We start from the raw sequence: 14,017 nt of genomic DNA on the forward strand, positions 1-14,017 counted from the left end.
TTTTCTCTCTGCCACACCGCCATTATCTGCAGCGCCCAGACCTCAGAGCCCAGTTGCCAGCCAGAGCCTGCTGGGTCTCTGGGGGCCGCACACTTATCAGGCATTCTGCTGGGATACTGCTGCAGCAGTGAGGCCACTGTGCGTGTCTGTGTGTATGTGTGGTGGGTTGTATTGTGCGTGTGTGTGTGGGTCAGGTCAGTGTGGGGGGCCAGCAGTGAGTCTAAACTGAACTTGAATGAATTTCCCTCTGTGCTGGGCTCAGGCAGAAACAGACCACACACTGTCAGAGAACTCGCGCTGTTAAACTGAGGGTTAGCACGGTGCAGAGAGGATGCAGAGAGGATGCAGAGAGGATGCAGAGCAGCAGTGTCTGCATGTGTGAAGATAGAAGGATTCACTGGATGTAGGCAAAATGTAAAAACGCGTGAGTAAAATGAAATGGATATTTGTTGTTTTTCTCTCTTTTTAAGATATCTTATGCCTGCCTGGACACATGGGCAGAGAGTGAAAGGGGATACGATAAGCCAAGGCCTACTATGTTGAGGTTACCCGCTAAGCACAAAGGTAACCTGATGGTTTTGGTTTTCCATATTGGGGACAACGCAGAAACAATCTCACATAAATGAAAAAGCTGTCTTGCTTGATATCATGGTAGCAAGAGAAGAGAGGGCCTTTTTTTTTTTTTTTACAAATGATCATCAAAGAAACACCTTAATACAAATACAAATACAAACCTTTGTTTAATTGTTTGTTATTCTTTTGAAGGATTTAAAAAAAAAAAAAGAGATCTGTGTCCCATCTTTGATACATTTTTTTGACGTGATTCCAGTTTGTTTTGATGCCAGTTTAAGAGCAGTTCAAGCATATTTACTAATGATTATCAGTATGATTTTGTAATAAACAATTGTTTTGTCCAGGATAACCGTGACATGAAATCCCATATTGTCCCATGCAGAGCCACGAAGTCTTACATTTATCATTCTCTCTCTCTCTATATTTCCATCTCTATTGTCAATGGTGAACAGGAGGCCTGTGTTTATTCCCTCCTCTTCCCTTCCCTCTCTCTGTGTTTCTTTCTTTATATGTCAAAGGCGTACTCCCTTACAGCTGGACCTTGCTGACATGCAGCTTCTGGTACGGTTCAAAATGGGAACACAGAAAGTGTTTGGTAGGGGACTTTTGATGGGCAACATTTATCACTCTGATATGACCATGGCCAGCAGCTGTTGGTGTGTAAATCATATTTGTGTAAATTCCATTACATTACAGTGCATTTAGCTGACGCTTTTATCCAAAGCGACTTACAATAAGTGCATTCGACCAAGAAGATACAAACTTGAAGAAAACAGAATCATATAAGTACATCAGGTTTCATAGAGCTAAAACATTTCAAGTGCTACTCAACTGGCTTGAGTAGCACTTGAAAGCAGCATGATACGCAAGTACCATTGTCTTGAAGTGGATTCTAGCAGTTACTGGAAGCCAGTGAAGTGAGCGGAGGAGCAGCGTGGTGTGGGAACATTTTGGAAGGTTGAAGACCAGACGAGCCGCTGCATTCTGGATGAGCTGCAGAGGTCGGATGGCACATGCAGGTAGACCAGCCAGGAGGGAGTCCTGATGTTGTAAATGTGTGTCTACGCATATTTGTCCAATTTCCTTTTTTAATGTATGACCTTACAGAGCATCTATTATGATACATGTCCTTTTCTATTTCTTCATTAAATTACCCTTAAAGGTGGGGTAGGTAATTTTGGAGAAACCAGCTCGAGTGCGCTAGAATTTGAAAATACACAACCGGAAAAAATCTGCCACTTCCTTACAGAGCCCCTCCTCCAACACACACGAACACGCACATGACCAATGAGGGCACAAGATAAGTTTGTGCACAGATGGAAAGCTGACAGGCAGGTAGGCCATCCAGTTACTTTAGCCGGGCTGGCTAAAATGATTGGTCGTGCTTTTTACAGTACTACGGCTTCCACAGATGACAATTTTTATGTATTTATTGTCAAAGCACTTAAGATATTCATTGCTATCGGGATGTTAAGAGCATTCCATGGAATATAACAAAAAGTGTTTCTGAAATAAATTACATACCCCACCTTTAAGTTACTCCTCGTAACAATTACCAAAAAACTTTTATTTTTTAAATAACAAATGAATACACTAACACGGGCTGAGTAATGGATAATGATTCATTGCAGAATCATTATGACTTTAGCACAGTTCAGAAAAACATGCCAGGACATAATTAAATTATATTCTCTTGGTTCTTTCTTATTGTCGTGTAAGTTATACATTACCTGGTTTGTCGCAGTGTGATAGGCAGGGAGATACATAAAAATGGGTCGAAGGTGTTGCTCTGCTTAAGGCAATGAGGGCACGTCAAAGAAGACCTGGAGACAAACAGAGAGACAGAAAGCATTATGCATACAAAGAAATATTGCAAAATAAATGTCACAACCTGTTTTACTGTGCTTCATTCAATTATTGGTCCTCATCAAAGAGCCACATCGTCACATTTCTTCTTAAGGGAGGATTAAATGTGCAGTAAAGAATGACTTTTTATGTGACGCATGCAGTTAAAACCCCCATAGTGATGAAATGTGAATATTCCATGTGGACAGTGGTGAATTTAAAGAACTGGATCAGGCCATCTGGACTCTATCGGCTGTTAAGAAGGAAACCAACAGAGGTGGCAGCAGTTCAGAATTTAGTACGAAAAACACTTTTAGGAAGGTGAGATATTGCCGTCATTGGAAAAAGCTGTACAAAAATACATACTGAGTTAGGGAGAAGAAGAGGAATATTGTGGCAAGAGAAGAGAGGAAAGGAAAAAGGATGAAAGGTTGAAAGGATATTAAAGGCAGAGGGGATATTTAAGAGAAAGTGTTGAGCTGAACGATGATAAAATGAAGGGCAGCAGACACAGCGGAGGTTGATAGGCAGAGGAAACAAAAGTAAAGAGCAAGGAGACAGAGATGAAAAGGAATACAACAAAGTGCAAGGACTGTCGAGTTGACAAAAACTAGAGAGCAAAGCAAGAAGAAAGACACAGGCAGGACCCGTCAAGGTCTTTGAGACAACGGCATGGAGCTAGTCAGAGTGGAGGAATGACATGAGGCTGGAAAATCTCAACCTGTGGGCTACTATCAAAAAGAATTGCACGTTTAAAAAAATACATAATAGTACTGAGCCACCTTAAAATGATCTAGAGAAAATAACTGTTAAAAGGATTTTAATTCGTGAGCTTTTGATGGATGGTAGTATTGGTAGGATTGCTAGTATGTGGATTTGTTACCTCTGAGCCAGATTAGCTATTTCACAGAATGTCTAGTCTGTATTGCCCCCCAAAGCTTTTTGGCTGCTGAGTTTATATTTAATGAGTAAAAATAAGAGTGGTATAAATCTTTTAAACTGACTCTTGGAAAGGAAGTGAACGACGATGATTCCTAAAATTATAACTATCAATTTAAAGACATAAACAGCACAACCCAATGCTAAAGCTAATCTATGTCGCTCTCTTTGTTCTTTTGTGTTATCTTTGATTAACACCATGTGTTCGAATCAGCCTGTCCTCCTCCAAAAAACGACCAAATAGGTTGATTGTTCAGCAGCTTATTACGACCTATAGTCCCGTTTTAAAGTTTAGCACCTCTAGTGGTCGTGTAAGAAACAACAATTTGTAGCAATTGCAAACGCTCCGGAGGGTCGTATATTCACAAATAACCCTCTCTGGAAAATCCTAAATTGTAGAATAGTTTGGCCATTAAAATGCTTTTTGATTAGATTTCTAGCGAGAAGTGTATATTGTACTTTTAGAATCCAGGTCCAGTGGATGTGTAGGATCTATAGTTTGATAGATATTATGAAAATTATTTGAGGTCTCGCCAGGAGAACGTGTATATACTACGTCTTTCCCCTATTCATTTCCATTGACGGCAGCATCCATGTAAAGTTGGCGTCAACCCTCACGGGGTGAAAACAGTATTTCCGGTCTCTAAGTTTTCATAATAAAACCGGAAGTATTCCCCCCACTGTCAAATTAATTTACAGTGATATCTGCCGTACTCATCCATCAGATTATCCTTGTTAATTACACAACATTGATTGGTTTAAATTGTGTACAATGCTTTTGTGTTTTTAACCTTCGATTCGGAGAAACAAATAGTTTTTTGGGAGTTTAGGATGGCCGAAGACACTACACTACCCATAATCCTCAGCTATCGTTTGGGACTACAACATCCGCTTTGCTTGACAAACCGCGTGATTAGTCCTCAAGCTCTGTGATTGGAAGTTGGAGTGGCAGTGCGCCAAGGTTACGCCGAGCTTCAAACAAACTACAAGTCCCTTTCTATCAGCTGTGCACCGGTATGGTGTAAATATAACCTATCTATCAATTGGATCAAATATAAAAGTCAGCCAAATTAATATTGATACTGCAAGGAGACGTATTGTGTGAAGACGTATTGTCAAAAGGTCTTCTAATCAAGGCTCTATAAATAGAGAACTACGGCAGATGTGTAATATTTAATGCAGCCGGACCGTGTATTACAATGCCGTTATGTGATGACTTTCAAAGAGAAAAGCAAGAACACTCGGAATAAAGTATTTTTTTTTTCTTTTTTAAATGTTTTCGGATTTCACATCGCATAAACACCATATCCCAACGTGCATTGGCGGCTAAAACATCCAATCACCGAGCTTCAACGATAGTTGAGGATTATGGGTAGTTCAATGTTTTAGCCTATCAAAAAAAGAAATGTGTCTCTCAGAATCGAAAGGGAAAAACCTATGGGAAAAACACAAAAGCAGTGGACACAATTTAAACCAATTAATGTTGTGTAATTAAAAAGGATACACTGATGTGTTTTAGTGGATGAGTACTGCAGATATCACTGTTAAATCATTTGTCAGAGAGGGGAATACGGTTGTATTATGAAAACTTTGAGACCGGAAATACTGTTTTCACCCGGTGAGGGTTGACGCTAACTTTACATAGGGGGAAAGACATACACGTTCTCCTGGCGAGACCTCAAATAATCTTCGTAATACCTATCAAACTATTTGATAGACATTACTGGAAAAGCATGTCATGGGAAGTAAATACAACACAATTCAGCTCTGGCTACAAATCCACAGTGAGTTTCCAGTTACACACATTCCTAATGTGAGTAATGCTTTTGCTTCTGTTTAACAAACCATGAGCAAACTAACCCTTACATATCCTGCTGTGTTTCCCTACAATGACTGAAATGTAGTCTTTTCATTTGGCATTCGATGAAAACAACACGTTCAGTTTGTTCTAGCACCACATGATCCTCTCATGCAGGTAACACAGTCACTTTTTTACTTGAAATCATTTATGCATTGGCTCGTGTTCTTCTGTGTATAGTTTGGACGATATTTCTTAAGGCAACTTGGAAATCATTAATGTTGAGTTCCCTATTTGTCTCCATTAGAGGGAAACCTATTATTCTTTATTGGATAATAAGCTTTACACAAGCTTGTAACTGCTGATGCAGCATTTTTATGTGGTCATTCTTGAGCTGTTATGTACGGTTATATAAAAAAGATTTATATTTGAAAGTAAGTGTGGATATAGCTGAATATGTGTTTTTAATGTCACCTTTGTTGCATCAAAACTGTGAAGCAGTTTCTTGAAACCTAAGATGATAATTATTTTTGGGGAAATGATTGCAATGTCGATGCTCTCTTAAAACTGAGTGCTTTTAAAGTGTGTTCACCTTCAAGTGTGTGTGTTCTGCCAGATGCTCAATTCGTTTTCTGATGTCTACCTATCAAAGTCTGCCAGTTGAGCTGTATCCAAGTTTGGGCCAACTCAAACATGTCAAATATGCTGGAAATAATATAACAATGTTCAAACTCCACATTTCCCCGCTGTCAGTGTTGTAACCATTGTGGCGTGGCAGCCAGTCACAGGCTCGCTAATGATGCCAGTTTGCATTCGGAAAAGTGGAGTGACGGGCTGTATTTACACACACAACAATGTGCACAGCCAAAACTCTGTAATAATTTAGCCTGAAATTCACACGTGAGTGCAAGAACATCCGCACGTACAGAAAAAAACTAAGCATCACTTAAAAAGCCTGTGTTGAAGCTGACAGTGTTTCCAGTCTGGTGGAGAATATGAGATAAGAATTCCCCCTGTGTGTGTGTGTGTGTGTGTGTGTGTGTGTGTGTGTGTGTGTGTGTGTGTGTGTGTGTGTGTGTGTGTGTGTGTGTGTGTGTGTGTGTGTGTGTGTGTGAAAGTTGTTGATAGACCGAAAGCAGGGCCCGTATTGTGTGTTCAATGTTCAGTTGTCAAACCCAAACACTGCAATCCTTTATTTTGGACCTGATACTTGGAGCAGTAACACATCCACCCACCAGCAGGCGAATGCACAACAGCAGCTGCTGCTCTTATTTATCATGAGAAAGTAGAGCTGCTCAGCATCCCTACAAACTGCTCTGAGCTAAATAAATAACACTCCACCAGCAGCATCTTAAACGCTATGCAGTATCACGATTCCTGAGTCCAGCATTTTGTATTAAGATATTTAGCACCATATAGGTCAGGATGTTGTTATATAATATGATATAAATGTTATACGATCTCTCAGTTTTGGTGTCAGGGGTGAGCTGACACTCACAGCCAACTTTTACATTGTTATTCCATATACTCTAGACATATACTGTAAATGTTACTCTTTTACTTTAGATTTTTATCAAATAACTGTTTTGTATTTGTATTAATTGTATGTTTTATTCAATACCTGCTGCTGCTTTGACAAAGTCATTTCCACATTTGGTATCATAAACTATCCATCTTGGATACGTTTAATACTCTGCTTGGTTTTCATGATGCGTTCCGATCTAAGATACACAGTAATAGGACAGATTAAGGTATTGGCTGTGTAGTGGTATACATGTCAGATCCTAAGTTTATCTGCTAGCTTTCACTTCAATAAAGTGACTTACTGTTCTGTAACAATAAAAAACAGTTCTACCGACAACACAACTGGGTAGTTGCAGTACTTTATACAGGCACAAATTGTTAAGCAGTGGTGTTTAAGGTTAACTTTTATTTATTTATTTATTCAAACTGGCAACTGTTTCGGCACTAACTTTTGAAGAGGCTATGCAGTGAATAACAAACATGCTCATAACTTTTGAGTGCCTGTAAATGTTCCTGTGTCCTTCTACTCTCTTTTAGTTAAGGTCCAATGCACTGACAACTTTTGAGAATATAAACTCGTATAAAACCAGTTCTAGAGAACACGAACACACACACACACACACACACACACACACACACACACACACACACACACACACACACACACACACACACACACACACACACACACACACACACACACACACCACACACACACACACACACACACACACACACACACACACACACACACACACACACACACACACACACACCACACACACACACACACACACACACACACACACACACACACACACACACACACACACACACACACACACACACACACACACACACACACACACACACACACACACACACACAAGCTGAGCTCACATATCCTTTTACCCACAATGCAATCATTTAGTAAAAGTAGCAATTGTTATATATAAGCCCTATAATTAAACCCCTCCTCGATGTATATGCTTTCACAATGTATTGTTAAGGGCTACAGCAGGGTGCTCATGAGGAGAGGGGGGAGCAGACCCAGAAAGTATGTGCTTGAATGATCACATCAGGAGTGGCCTAACTATTGGGACTGGACTGTCAAAGTGTGCTGTTCACACTGCATTAGGGCTGCACAGTTAATGTTTTAACTTGTTGTGATATGTTGTTCTAACAGTTACTCTATAGTTATATTTTTTAATTCTTTTTTGTACCTTGTGTGAATCTGTATTGTCCTGTTTTTCAACCTCACTCTGTTGCTGATTTAACTCCTTAATTTCCCCACAGGGATAAATAAAGGTCAATTTGATCTTATCTTAATCTCTATGGAAAATAAAGTATCATACTTCGAGAAAAACAATTTAATCAGACTGGATTACACCACATGATGAAATATACAAGCAGAGCGAGCTGAACTATAACACTTGATGTGTGAAACAGAGTAATCTGATCATTTAGAAATATGTGGGATATTTATTGTCTCCCATGTTTTAATGTTTCAGTTATGACAAAATATCCTAATATGGCTGCAAGGGATAAATTAGTAATTAATTTGACGATTATATATAGTAACGTTGATTAATTGTTTGATCTATGAAACATCTGAGAATATTTACAAATGCCCGTCACAATATCCAAGCACAAGGCGATTTAATAAAATCCCAAAAGTCCCCAACAAAAAATCTCCATCTAACTATCATGTAAAACACTGAAGAGCAGCAGATTATAAAAGATTGACCGTAAAAAAGTGTTAAGAGGTCATTTTAGACTCCTGGGCTCTATGTTAGTGCTGGGTCTTACTGTAAACTCATGTTTTACTAGAGTAAATAGCTGTGCAGATGACTTTTTGCAAAGTGAAAAAGAGATCAGAGAATTATTTCCATTTTGTAATGCCCTGCTCCATCTGGCTAGCACTTCAAAGCGTGGTACTCGAGGGAGCTGGGTGGTATCAGCGGGAAAGAGAGTGGGTGAGTCTGGGCTCAGAGAAAGCACCGTGGGTGGTGAAAGCGACAAAATCAAAGTAAGCAAGGTCAACGTCTGGCCATATTTTCCGCAGCCACTCAGCAATGCGAGGAATGACCAGATGATGCCTCAGAGAGGGTCAACGTCAGCACTACCAGCCTGGGTGAAAAGTGGAGCCCCTGCAGTCCATCTTTTGAAGATGAGAGAACGTGTGCACTCTTTATGAGGCACTGAGGCTTCAAAGAGTCCAGCATATCTGTATATGATTGACGGAGAAAATGTCTCGTACTAGACAGATATTAGTTTGTTTTCCAATCCAATCCAATCCATTTTATTTCTATAGCACATTTAAAAACAACAGAGTTGAACAAAGTGCTGTACATCAACAACTGTATAAAAAACATAGCATAAATACATGAAAAACAGACAGGACATGAAACAAATGTAAAACACGAGACAATGAAACCAGATCAGAAGCCACAGACTGAAAAACTCTCCTACATGACGTAAAAACAATACAAAACACTAGTAAGATAAAAACCCAAATTTAAAAGCACAAGTGCCATCTGGCCTGTAAATGCCAGGGAAAAGAAGTGGCTTTTTAAACGAGATTTAAAAACAGGCAGAGTTGGAGCAAGTCTAACCTGGAGGGGTAATTCGTTCCATAACTTTGGAGCTGCAACAGCAAAGGCTCTGTCTCCTCGCTGTTTTAACCTCGATTTAGGGACGACCAGAAGGAGACCTCAGTGACCGTGTTTTGTTGCATAAGTGATTCTTAAAAGTGTTTGCTTTGGGAAACATTAATTCTTCATGGCTCTCTGCTTTTTAAGTGAAAAACTATGCAATTTGTTTCCCTGTATGTATTTTTCAGTTTACATTTTTTGATAGCTCTGTTAACCTGGAAATCATAACAATTGGAGTTTGTCTGTTACTACATGTATTATACAAACTGTATTATACCCATATCACATCAAATATCCATCCAAATAAAAGCCTCTCTGATAAGAAGTAAAGTTACCATCCTCAACTATCTTGTTTGTCAAGAATGAGAGAGAGGCTGGGGTTTTCCGCTAGACTCCCAGGCCATTAAAAATAAATGCCACAAACTGAGAGCGACAGACAGAGGAGGAGGGGAGGGGGTCTTTGACAAAGACTCATTTAAACGCCGCGGCACGACGGAGTGACTTGAGCACATCGCAGCCCAAATCACAAGACAGCCCCGGCTCTAATCGCAAACATTTATTCAGATCAGACATCTCCACTGAACGCCTCTGCGGAGCATCTCTGTGAGATATAAAAAGAATCAGGAAGGAAGAGGAGGGAAGAAAAAGAGATCAACGAAGTGATGGAGACGGAAAGAAAGAAAGGCCAGTGAGAGACAAAGACAGAGGAAAGCCAGAAACAGAGAAACACAAATAAGATGCTGCAAAATTGAGAGGAAGAGATTGTTCTTTTTGTTAGAGTGCATTTAGAGCCAAGTGACTCCCGGTGATTACGCATAGTGAGGAGGAGGAGGAGAGTAAAACAAGGGATAGGTCTCCTGACTCCGCAGACTGCAACCAGCCCAGACTGAGACAGACTAACGCGATGAGAATACCAATGAATACAGAGCATATTTACACTGAAGAAGGCCTGATGAAACCCAGACTAGAAATACAATTTCCAACCTATCCAGCCATCCTTGTCTATTCATTTATTAAACAAGATTGAGTCACCAGGGATAATGCTGCCTGAGTTTGTAAACACTCATTGGTTTTAATTAAAGCATAACTCGAGTATGTGATGTGTTTGTAGCAAAGTAGTGAGCACTTTATTAAGGTTATGGAGTGAGAAAGGTCTTTTCTTTATTTGTATTTCTAGATGAGAGATAACGTGGGATGATGTAAAAATAATTTATATATTTGTTCACCATATAAAACTAAGTTGTGGCAACAAATAAACAATCAATCAATCAATCATTTGTTATTCGACAAAAGTTGTCTGTCAAGAAAAAAGTCTGAGGTCATTCGTTATAACGTAAATGTGATCATTTGCTCCTTTTCTCAGTTTATATCTTTGTAAACTGAATTTGTCGCCCTGGTTTCAAGCGTAATATGATTTATTAAATACAAAACCATTTCATTAACAATTATTGATGTATTTAAAAAAGGTAATTGGCACACTAAGCAACAATTAAAATAATCATGGAGCCCACAAAACTGTTAATGTGTTTTATTGAAAAGACTGTAATTTTCGCAAGTAATGTCAAAACAGAAAAAAGGAATGCATGATAGTGAAAAATCACATCTCCTGCCTTATTTTGATTTTCCTCTTTCTATATTTATAAACATCTTACTCCAAACCCCTCAGGTGACTCCCACACTACTGCATTTTGATTTATTTCAGTTTCATGATAAGCTAGTTGTTGTGACTCATTGACACACCAGGAGAAAACAGTTGTAAAAACAAGATGCTACTGCAAAGAGTGTGAGTGTGAGTCTTGCTCACTCCGGAGGTAACAGAAACCCCAGCCCGACATTAAATTGTTATTTCATATACGCTATAGATATATACTGTACACTTTACCCTTACTTTTGATTTTTATCAATTAACAGTTTTTTGTATTAATTGTATATTTTATTCAATACCTGCTGCTGCTGTGACAAAGTAATTTCCACATTTGGGATCTACAGTAAAATCTTGGATAAATATAATACTCTGCTTAGTTTCAGCTAGTAATGACTATCCTAATGCCACTCTATGGAGACAAATCAGAGCCAAATGTTACATTAAGTTTTAAAATGTCGATGAAAAGGTAGAAACTGAAACTTTATGTAAAAATGAGAGCCATTATCCATTTTCATTTTGTTATTATTTGTATTCTATACTGTATATACAAATATGACTTTTTATCCATGTGCATTAAAGTTACTTTTTAATTAAAACAAATAATGTTCACTGACTCTTTGAAACGTGTCGTACTATTAAGATCCAGTGTTTCTATGCAATTATTGAAGTTACAAAATACACATTTTAATTACGTAAATGATTGAATTTCAGTTTTCAATGAAACCATTTTCAAAATATATCAACATTTTCACAGCTTGAAGCTCTTTTTGTTACCAGTAAGTGCATGGACCACTATTAGCTCTGTGAAGCAATTGTAATCTGCATGAAACCCTTTTAAATTGGTTCTGGTCTATAATTGTCATTTACGTATGCATGGATTACCCAAGAGTCCTGCAGGCCCAGAGGGGTCACATCATCATTTTGACTAATATATATTTTTCCTAATAGCTGCCAATGCATTTCCCATTTCCCTAAAATAACAGCTGTGTTATAAAGCAATGTGACATTTAATAACCAGTTTTATCTTAAAATAAATGAAAAACATCCCAATATTTTGAACAACATAAAATCTAGACTAGAACAGTTTAAGCCAACTTATTTCAATGTTTTCCCCCTGATTTATAAATCAAACAAAGTATCTCTTTTGACACACAACTCTAGTTTAGTGCTACTTAAGATTTTAAATACCAAACAAAAATAACATTTGAAATATGCATTTATTGAAGCTGAAGGTGTTTCAGTCGGCCTTATAGACCCAGATCAGCAACATGTGCCCGGTCGGGATTTAGAAGAACTTCGGGAACCATCCCTCCCTCTTTTCAGGGGTCTGGCTCTCAGCGTCCTCGACCTGCGACTTCATGGCGCTCTCAGCTTTCTGCCAGTCCTGCTCCTTCTCCTTCTCTTGCAGAGTCCTCTGGAGGCTTTCTGTGGTTTGAAGGAGGGTTGACCTGTCGACCTGCCACTGGACGCGATTCCACTCCAACTTCTGCTCAGCCTCTCTTAGGGCGTCCACCAGCTTGAAGTTGGCCTGTGTTTGCTCCCTGAGCAGAGGCATGTAGGAGGTCTTTCTTTCCTCGGCCTCCGTCAGCAGGGAGGTTTTTTCCTCCTGCCAAAGGAGGAGCTGATTTCCAAGCTTATCTTCGGCTTGTTTCAGGAGCACTGCCATTTTCGTTTCCTGCATCTGCAGCTCGGAAAGATGGGTGCGATGGGCTCCCTTCAGCTGTGAAGTGAGGCACGTTTTCTCCTTGCGCCACTGACAATTTAGGCTCTTAAGCTCCTGCTGAGTCTGTCTCAGTGCAGACTTAAGCTTTGTTTCTTTTACCAGTTGAGCGTCAAGGGCAGCTGTTGAATTTTGGAGGCTTTCTGTGGCCTGAAGGAGAGTTGACCTGTCGTCTTTCGACTTGATGCGATCACGCTCCAACTTCTGCTCAGCCTTTGTTAGTATCTCACTGAGCCGAGTCACATAGAAGGTTTTTCTTTCCTGGAACTCTGTCAGCAGGGATGCTTTTTCCTCCTGACAAAGGAGAAGGGCAGCTGAGGATTCTTCTGCCTCATGGAGAAGGCTTCTGGAGAGACTCTGAGCTTTCTGCAACTCCTGCTCCTTCTCCTGCAGAGTCTTCTGGAGGCTTTCTGTGGCCTGAAGGAGGGTTAACTTGTCGTTCTTCGACTTGATGCGATCACGCTCCAACTTCTGCTCAGCCTTTGTTAGTATCTCACTGAGCTGAGTCGCATGAGAGGTTTTTCTTTGCTGGAACTCTGTCAGCAGGGATGCTTTTTCCTCCTGACAAAGGAGAAGGGCAGCTGAGGATTCTTCTGCCTCATGGAGAAGGCTTCTGGAGAGACTCTGAGCTTTCTGCAACTCCTGCTCTTTCTCCTGCAGAGTCTTCTGGAGGCTTTTTGTGGCCTGAAAGAGGGTTGACCTATCATTCTGCGACTTGATGCGATCACGCTCCAACTTCTGCTCAGCCTTGGTTAGTATCTCACTGAGCTGAGTCGCATGGGAGGTTTTTCTTTGCTGGAACTCTGTCAGCAGGGATGCTTTTTCCTCCTGACAAAGGAGAAGGGCAGCTGAGGATTCTTCTGCCTCATGGAGAAGGCTTCTGGAGAGACTCTGAGCTTTCTGCAACTCCTGCTCTTTCTCCTGCAGAGTCTTCTGGAGGCTTTTTGTGGCCTGAAAGAGGGTTGACCTATCATTCTGCGACTTGATGCGATCACGCTCCAACTTCTGCTCAGCCTTGGTTAGTATCTCACTGAGCTGAGTCGCATGGGAGGTTTTTCTTTGCTGGAACTCTGTCAGCAGGGATGCTTTTTCCTCCTGACAAAGGAGAAGGGCGGCTGATGATTTTTCGGCCTGCTCCTGGAGAGTGGTTATCTCCAGCTCCAAGCGGCGGCACTGCATCTGTGAGACACATTCTGCCTTTTCCAGGGCAACTTGGAGGTTCTTGTTCTCCTCTCTCTCTATTTGGAGATAGCTCTCCAGGTCCACCTCCACATTTGACACTGCCAGAAAGTGTCTCTCAGCATGAAGCTTATTCTGAA

General features: G+C 40.2%; 1 protein-coding gene across 1 annotated transcript in view; it reads right to left on the reverse strand.

Annotated features, from left to right (window-relative positions):
* The window catches only part of usp43a (ubiquitin specific peptidase 43a), a 100,484-nt gene that overhangs the window by 49,273 nt on the left and 37,194 nt on the right, over positions 1 to 14,017 (reverse strand). Inside the window, exon 4 of the mRNA XM_034129885.1 lies at positions 2,304 to 2,396. Coding sequence (XP_033985776.1) covers positions 2,304 to 2,396 — 93 coding nt within the window. The remainder of the gene's footprint in view (positions 1 to 2,303; positions 2,397 to 14,017) is intronic.

The sequence above is a fragment of the Trematomus bernacchii genome, unplaced genomic scaffold, assembly GCF_902827165.1.
Source record: "Trematomus bernacchii unplaced genomic scaffold, fTreBer1.1, whole genome shotgun sequence".
Lineage (NCBI taxonomy): Eukaryota > Metazoa > Chordata > Actinopteri > Perciformes > Nototheniidae > Trematomus > Trematomus bernacchii.